The 9382-nt window shown below is 38.7% G+C and overlaps 1 protein-coding gene across 1 annotated transcript; it reads right to left on the bottom strand.

Moving 5' to 3' along the window:
* Positions 1-2505: 2505 nt before the first annotated feature.
* LOC142490751 (uncharacterized) lies at positions 2506-8979 on the bottom strand. The gene is made up of 3 exons (XM_075593169.1): positions 8637-8979; positions 3840-3917; positions 2506-3476 (listed from the first exon to the last, which is right to left on the bottom strand). Exons 1-3 carry the CDS (start codon positions 8977-8979, stop codon positions 2506-2508), a joined length of 1392 nt encoding a protein of 463 aa, XP_075449284.1.
* Positions 8980-9382: the final 403 nt, after the last annotated feature.

Below are 9382 nucleotides of genomic sequence, written 5' to 3'. Positions count from 1 at the left end.
TAATGGTAAAATGTTGCTAATATGTTTAAAGGGATAGGAAAGTACGTATATTTATTCCGTCAGCAATGTGTACTACTCTTTCAGGTCCTACTATATTGTATTAGGAAACAATTTGTTTGTGATCGCTACATGTTATGCAGTCTGCAATGTTACGCTGTATCCACGCATTGAAAGTGAAAATGGTGGTTACAAAAAAAAAAAAAATTTAAACGCAGAGTCAACGCATAACGATTGTTATATTTACCATTCTTCTAGAATTAACTCTTCGCCTGGCTGCAACTGGTCGCTCCAGAAATGCAAGCCATTTTCATCCACGCTTAACCCAACCGCTGAATCCAGTATGGCACATATCTCCTCCAGGATGCGCTCATAGGAATCGCCACTGCTTTCTTCAAATAATTGGTCGGGAGGTAGGTTCATTTCTTCCGGTTCCCATTCCAATGCAATTTCAGCTGAAAGGCTTGGTACATAATCATAGTACTTTTGTTCTTGTACAATGTGGGTTTCAGGAATGGAGGCTGCAGATATTGCAGCACGTATCGATTCAAACGGATCAGTAGTAGCGGATACATTGCTATTGCCATTAGGAATAAATATGCCTTTCACGACAATATAAGTGCCGTCTTTCAGGATAAATTGTTTTTCCGGGGCAATCTTCCAGAAACCATAGGTGTGTTGTAGCTTATCCTGGTCACGTTCAAAAAAGTCATTACTTGATAAAGTGAATCTTATTGAGGAATTAAAATTCCGTGCATGCTTACGGTCTTGGTAATAAGGATATTTTGCTCGAATGAAATCATCGATTTGGCGTGTGCTTGCTTTCTGTCCGCGACTGTTCAAGATGGCTTCACAGATCATGTACTTATACCCTAAAAGGGGATTAATATTGTTAACGAATTCATCAGCCATGTCTGAGTAGCACAAAAGCTGTGTGCAGGTCTGTGTTATTTGCTCATCAAAATGAATGTGCTGAATGGCTAACAAACTCCTGTTTTTCCTTGTCAAGGTCAACAAAACTAACTACTTTGACTCCTTATTTCAAACGCCAATTGGATTTGTTTGTCTAATTGGGTTAACAGTTGTGGTTCGTGATATGGGACTGTGGGAGAAACATTTCTCCTTCTTTTATCTCGTTTGTGAAAAACATCCCTAGACTGTGAATGCGTTCACATAGTGTTTTTTTGAAAACTAACAAAGACCAGTGTGTGAAAATATTTCTTAGCCAGGCATATCAGTAAAAACACACCTGCAAAAAGAAATGTTTTTTCCCCGCTTACATTTCTGTGTGTATGTGAAAGTCTGGTTAACTCCCTGTCTGCATGAGTTTAAATACGTGTGTATATATATATATATATATATATATATATATATATATATATATATATATATATATATATATATATATATATATATATATCTCTTATAAAAATATATATATATTTATATATAATATTTTTTTTTTTTTTATATTGCAGGAGTACACACAACATTGATGGCATTAAGTATACCTTGTATGAAACCTATTTAAATGGTGAGAAACATGATTGAATTAAGTAATAAACATTTGTTTAAGCACAATACTGTTAGAGTCTCATACTTAGGATATTTCTCAAACATTAGGCCTGTATTATTAAAATAGTGTGCTTTCACAAGGAAGCATGAAGTGTATTAGTTTGTGTATACCAGTTTATATAGTACTATATATATATATATATATATATATATATATATATATATATATATATATATATATATACACACATATATACATATATATATACACATATATACATATATATATACACATATATACATATATATATACACATATATACATATATATATACACATATACACATATATACATATACATATAGACATATATACATATATATATACACATATATACATATATATATACACATATATACATATATATATATACACATATATACATATATATATATACACACTCAAACACTCACACTCACACTCACTCAGTGTGTGTGTGTGTGTGTGTGTGTGTATATATATTATTATACATTCTGAGATGTTATAGAAACGAACACACAACTGATTAAAGGACAAAATTACAATGGCCAAGCAAGGCAAAGGTAAGTAATAATTTACACATAATCCTGCTGTACACGTACAAGAAAGATGTTTGCACTTACTTAGGTGTTTTAATAATTGCATGTGACTAATATGCATATGCAATTCTTACATCAATTAACACACCCAAATGCAATGTTTTGCTGCAAAGTCAATGGCAGCTTCTCTAAACTTAGCAACTGGCTCCTGGTGGACCATTACTGAACAGACGATTACAACATAAATATTTATAACACAATTAATTATGAGTGTTAACATTTCCAAAACTTCACGTGTACAAGAACATAGTTGAAAGTTTGGAAACAACACAGTCTTCAGCATACATACAATAGTAATTAGATAATCTGAAGTCAACAAAACAAGGCCAAAGACATATTTTCTGAATTATAACATTTATTTTTTTTGTTCCTTTTGCGAGCGAGTAACAGGCCTGCTTGTTGTCTCTTGAATTTTCCTTTTTCTTTTGCCACCAACTTTAGGCACAACAGAGCCACTTTGAGTGGCCTCTGGCACTTCACGGGCAGGGCTTGTGGCCAGTGACTGTTCACCTACGGGGCTTGTGGCCAGTGACTCACCTACAGGGCTTGTGGCCAGTGACTCACCTACAGGGCTTTTGGGCAGTGATTCACCTACAGGGCTTTTGGGCAGCGATTCACCTACAGGGCTTTTGGGCAGCGACTCACCTACAGGGCTTTTGGGTAGTGACTGTTCACGGACAGGGCTTGTGCCCAGTGACACATGTGAGCAAGTTGGTAGACACTGCACAAGTGATGGTTGGTCTGTTTCATGTGTGTCTTGTTTTGTTTTTGTCGCCTCCTTTGTAGGTGTCTGCTGCTGAATTTGTACAGATGGCAGCGGTAGGATGTCATCAGGAACCTGCACAGCAATGTCTGCTACTTGACCGGTAACATTTGGGCCTGGTGAATGAATATCAGATGAATGTGGTGAAAACTGACCTGCATGAACAGATCCTGGCTGGGAGGTGTTGAATTGTGGTACATTAGTCATTCTCCAGTAATTAGCTTGTGTTTGCTGAACAACTAATGCTTCGAATGAGGTGTTGATTTTTTGCAACTGTTTAGGCACTTCAATGAAGACTCTGTGGAGATGTGCCAATTGTGATACTGTTTCTTCCTGCAGTCCAATCATCCTTTCCAGCACTGTCATCATGTCTGAATGGCGACGATTTTCTGCGTCCACTATTTTTCCCTCTGAAGCTACAATTGCATCGTATGTGGAAGTTGATGGACGATTTGGCGGTACAACAGTTTCTATTGGCACCTCTTCATGGTCACATGATTGTATTTCAGTCTCTTCTGTGGCGTCATCCTCATCATACTCATCATCCTCATCACCATGATGTTCTAAAAAGAAATGTACACATTATTAAATGGCATGTTAATGTATGCTGTGTTACTATGTAATTGTACTGTGTCCTAAGTAACACCTAACATGTTAGCATACGTTTTATAACCTCATTAAAAACTACCTTGACTTACGAATAATGTTTGGACTCAGTATGAAATATGAATGAATGAAAAGTTGCTCTAAACTCAGAAGTCCTACATGATAATTAACATCACTAACACAATACATGTTGCCTTACACTTAATTTTCACTGACACTAAGTAATCCTATTTAAAGAAGATGTGCAAAACAAATAATGCACATGACAACATAACATATAGAAGAGCACATATTATATGGCCAGCAAATGATACACTCACCTTCTAGTAGTGTTGAGCTGGCTGACCCAGGTGAAGACACTTGTTCCATCTCAGGTGACACATGTCCTCCAGGGGCAACTATATATAACAATAACATAAGTTTTACATTTACATGTGTAAATATTGAACAAACACTTATTGTATGTTCTGTATTTATGATTAACTAACAACATCAGTTCCTTAACCGAAAATGTGTGTGAAAGTGAACATAAATAGTTGTAATAACACTGTACATGCCTGTGTACTTAGAATTTTTGAGTTCCCTAACATACAACATACTATGTTTCTGCAGTAATGCGTGAGGATAAATAGATTAAATGAGTACATAAAAATCATATGTTGTGTAGTGATATCAGTATCATAATGTACATAACTATCATGAGATGACCATTCACAATGGTTATCATGAAGGTGGTCATATTGCAAAAAGTGTTGTTTTTGGTAGAGGATATGTGTGGTACATTAATCGAAGATGTGGCACACCTGAATGTGGCTGTGACTCAACAAGACAACACATGCAGTGTGTGATAATGTGTCTTTGATAGTAGTTCAACTATAGATATGAGTGAACTAATGTGTGACGTACGCTTTGATAAGTAATGAGTTGTTGGGGCATTTAGTAGCTAGAGTTAAGCTTTCAAATGAGTGTGATTAACTTCAGTTGTGCTATTCAGGTTGTAAGAAAGGTATTCCCTTCCCCAAAAAGCCTAATCAGCCACACCTTTCAATGACTTGAAACAGGTGCAAATGGTGTGAACTAAGTTGACCGTGAAATGAGGCTGTAATTAGTGTGTGTGCTGAACCCCACCCCCTCTGTTGAAGTGTATGCTGTGATGAGATATTAATTGCAGCTGCTTTAACACAATGGTAGATGAGCTAAGTAGTCATCTGCAGTGTTTAAGTTATGAAAACAATGACATAACATATGATACGTGTGCCTCATTATGCTGTCTGTATATGACATAAAGCAAAAATGGATCTTTTCATAAGCAACTATAGATGTGTTAGTGCCAGTGATGTTTGTAGGCCGTTACATGCAATTTCTTTGATGCATGCTTAAAATAGGCAGTAATGTCATGTTTGTCGGAGTAAAATCAATAAAATACACAATAATATGATACATATTTCTGTTCTGTACCTGTAGCTACTAATAATTTCTCATGAACATGTGTTACACATGTGTACTACCCTGTTGTTCCCCATCTTCGCCCACCATCAATTGCTTCCACTGCAGCTATGCATTTTGGGAATTCACATGTAAATGAGCACGCAATGGCACGTGCTATATTAGTTACTGCTTTTAGTAGGACTACTACATATATGTCTATTTTGAGATATATATATACAGAATCAGACATATACATATATAGATGCAGGTATGCTTATATTGTGAAGACAGTATAAAAAGCAGTGTAAATATGCAAAATAAGTGTAAGCAACGACACGCCTAGTACAGTAATATTTATCACCTGCTGGAAATTGTGACGGATAAATTCCAATGTCACGGTCACCAGCCAAGCCTTCCACGACGACGGTAAGTAATTTTGGCCGAAGCAGCTCCTCCAATGGAGTCAATATGAGACGTTGTGGTGTGGGCCCACCTCCAGTGCCAGTAGCATGCACGCGTTGGTCTTGTATTTTCTTTTTCAATTTGGACCTAATATCATCAAATCTTTTCCGACAATGATACTTGTCCCTGACACTATTCCCACAGGCATTGACACCAATGACTATTGTGTCCCACATTTCTTTTTTGCTTGCTGCACTTGTCCGCCCTTGAAAAACATATAAAAGATATGAGGTAAATTAATAATAATATAAGCACCAGTTTCCTACACTGCTAGCTGTTCCAAGAGATAGCAAACATGCTGTTTTATGTGTAATATGTGCAGCACATGAGCATTCACTACTAAACCTATACATGTAAGCAAGGTTGCATTCATATTGTATGCAGTTCTGGCAAATTGACCGCCTGTGTTTATTTGTCCTTGTAAGGCATGATAAAAAGCTGTGTTTCCACACTAATGAACATAGAAAGATATTGTGTACCCATATTTGCATATGAACAAAACTCAGATGACCTAGGATCACATGTATTTGAATAATAAATGTAAAGTTACACTTACCTACTAAATGTCCATAGAGACTGTCATAGTGCTCCAGAATGCCAGTGACAAGAGCCCTATTTTCCTGGTCATTGAAGCGAGGATTACGTGGCTTCTCCACACGTTTTTTCCGAGCAGGTTTAGGGTCAGAGCTTGGCTGGTGCTGACTGGACTCTCCTTCTTCCAATGGAAGAGCCTCCAAAAGCTGGCCACCAGCAAGCACGCCACCACCAGACACCCCATCAGCAACTGCGCCACCAGCAGCACTCCCAGCACCAGCACTCCCACTCCTAGCACCAGCACTCCCACTCCTAGCACCAGCACTCCCACTCCTAGCACCAGCACTCCCACTCCTAGCACCAGCACTCACACTCCTAGCACCAGCACTCACACTCCTAGCACCAGCACTCCCAGCACCAGCACTCCCACTCACAGCAACAGCACTCCCACTCCCAGCACTCCCACTCACAGCAACAGCACTCCCACTCCCAACAACAGCACTCCCACTCCCAACAACAGCACTCCCACTCCCAGCAACACCACTCGCAGCACCAGCACTCCCACTCCCAACAACAGCACTCCCACTCCCAGCAACACCACTCGGTGCACCAGCAACATCACTCCCCTGAACAGAACGTTCACTCCGACGCGTACTCGCACGAGTAGCACTCCCACTCCCACCAGCATCACTCTTCCCACGCTTTGCGGGCATACTTCCAGCACTCACAAAAAACAGACAAGAAATGTACAGGCAATCACACGACCCACTTCCACATATAAAACAAGACAAAGATGTAAACAAAACAACAAAGGACAAAGCTCACCCAATACACAACAAGTCTCTCAGTCAATATGCAAATGTTCAATCGTCCAGCTCTGTGCGTCTCTCTCTCTCTCTCACTCCCAACAACACAGAGAATGATTAGCAGTACACGTTGCCTTTAAATATGGCGCGCAATCAAAAACATGCTTGTTTCGCCTGATTCAGCAAGATTTGTGATTGTGCAACCTAACAGCACCCCGCCACGCACGCCGATACACCTGTGTGTGATCGGCTCATCATCGTGAGAGTGGGCGGATTTGTTTTCTGGTTGATTTTGAATGTATTCGGCACTTACTGCATACGGAGAGGGAAAAACGCCAATAACATGACTAATCGATAAGCTTGCCGATTTCACATAATCGTCGCTTACTGCATGAGGCCCTATGTGTCACCAAACCCTTTTTGATATTATATATGTGCTCATAAATGCGTCTCTGGAAAGTTCTCCCTGTTCTGCCTACATACTGCAAGCCACAAGGGCATTGCAGTAGGTATATAACAAAAATTGAATGGCAATTAATAAATGTTTTAATGGGGTAACTCCTAGAGGTGACATTAGATGTAAAATGTCTGGCATTTGAGCTATAAGAGCAGGCTACACATTTCGCACAAGTGAAAAACCTTTTAGGCTCCCTACTTGTTTCTGTTTTTGTTGCTTAACCGGGCAGCTCGGGGCTAACTTGGATTTTAAATTATTAGCCTTTGAAAATATGATGTTAGGTTTTTTTGGGAGAATATCCACTAAAACATCATCTTGCAACAAAATAGGCAAATACTTGTTTATAATTTGTTTTATTTTGGGTGCCATCTCATTGTATTGGGTAATAAAAGCAACCTGCTTATTACACCTTTCTGATGTGTCCTTTCTCTTATTATTATATTGGAGTAAAGTGTCCCTGTGCATATTGTTAACTTGGTTAAAAGCTTCATCTAAGAGACTCTCTGAATACTTTCTATTAATAAATTTATTTTTTAGGTCTTTAGCTTGTGTCCTAAAGGTCTCTTCTTCAGAGCAATTACGTTTAAGACGCACCAATTGACCCTTCGGAATGTTTCGCAGCCACTGTGGATTATGCTGACTATCTGCACGTACATAGTTATTAGCCTGTATTGGCTTAAAAAAGGTCTTAGTATGCAGTATATCGTTTTTGACAAATATGTGAAGATCCAAAAATTCAATGTGCTCGGTGCTAAAGTGACAGGTAAATTTAAGATTATGATCATTGTGATTCAGATACGTGCAAAAATTATCCAGTGAGGCTTGACTGCCTGACCACACAAAAACCACATCATCAATGTAGCACCGCCAGAGCACCAGGTTTGCTCCTAGATGACAGTTGTTCCAAATGAACTCCTCTTCCCAACTGTCCATAAATAGATTGGCATAACTAGGAGCAAACCTCGTGCCCATAGCGGTACCAAATTTCTGAATGAAATACTGTGAATTAAAGGTAAAAGAATTGTGCGTCAAAATAAACCAAATACTATCAACCAGAAAATTCCTTTTAATGAGTGAATAATTACTAAGATTCTCCAATTTGCGAGACACGGCTTGGCAGCCTAGTTGATGGTCAATTACAGTATATAGTGATGTTACATCGGCCGAAGCCAGTATATAACCAGGCTGCCATTTAAGATCTTTCAAAATTTGTAATATATGTGTCGTGTCTCGCAAATAAGATCTAACACCAGTGACTAAAGGTTGGAGGTGATGATCAATAAATTGGGAAAGGTTGGAGGTGAGAGAAGAAATACCAGAAATAATCGGTCTACCAGGGGGTGAGGTCAAATTTTTATGTATTTTAGGTATAAAATAAAATAAAGGAGTGCGGGGAAACTGAACCAACAAAAAATCAAACTCATCTTCACATATTGCCCCACTATCCAAGCCAGTAGTCAGCAAATCTCCAAGTTCGGCCTTGAAATGCACCAAAGGGTCACCGGTAAGGGGGAGGTATGTGGTCTTGTCACCAAATAATCTCATGGACTCCTGTATATAATAATCTTTGTCCATCACCACAATACCCCCACCCTTATCTGCCGATTTAATAACTATAGAGTCATTCTTCTCCAAACTTTGAACAGCCTCCTTCTCCTGAACATTAAAATTGTCATGTCTGATTTTATAAGTTCGACATGAATTCTCCAGATCCATACTAACCATCTCAACAAAGGAGCTCACCTTGCTAGTGTGTTCATGTTTGTCTGTCATGTTTGTGATGTGTTGTTAGTCTGATACGATTTTAGTCAACACTGATTGGCATACTGCACCATAATTTGTTTTTTTCTTCTTTCCACATATTGCACTGCCCTCTGATGTGAGTTTTCTTCATCACCAGTTCACATAAGGACTCCATTTGGACTTTACACTATATGGTTTGGACTTTTTGCTTTACATTTATTGTGGCGCCGGTATCCCCTTTTTTTTCATGCTCCCTGACTGACTGTACTGTCAGTATTTACCTGGCTGCCAGTGTTTATTTACTTAATATTTTATTAAGTACACTTTTTATATTGTTTGTAGCGCTGTTTCACATCGTCTTTTTTTTTTTTTATCGTCACACCGCGCTCTTCCCCAAGGCATTTAAATTAAATGCTGGGGGATCACGTGAGAC

The sequence above is a fragment of the Ascaphus truei genome, chromosome 3, assembly GCF_040206685.1.
Source record: "Ascaphus truei isolate aAscTru1 chromosome 3, aAscTru1.hap1, whole genome shotgun sequence".
Classification (NCBI taxonomy): Eukaryota; Metazoa; Chordata; class Amphibia; order Anura; family Ascaphidae; genus Ascaphus; species Ascaphus truei.
This window is presented reverse-complemented; position numbering and strand designations above follow the sequence as displayed.

What these genes read in the sequence shown, in the direction of transcription:
- LOC142490751 (XM_075593169.1), bottom strand. Translation starts at nt 8,979, where the DNA reads ATGACAGACAAACATGAACACACTAGCAAGGTGAGCTCCTTTGTTGAG. An exon ending in CTTGGATAGTGGGGCAATAT is followed by an intron (nt 3,918 to 8,636) that starts GTGAAGATGAGT and finishes TGTTATATATAG; the next exon opens with TTGCCCCTGGAGGACATGTG. An exon ending in CAGCTCAACACTACTAGAAG is followed by an intron (nt 3,477 to 3,839) that starts GTGAGTGTATCA and finishes ATTTCTTTTTAG; the next exon opens with AACATCATGGTGATGAGGAT.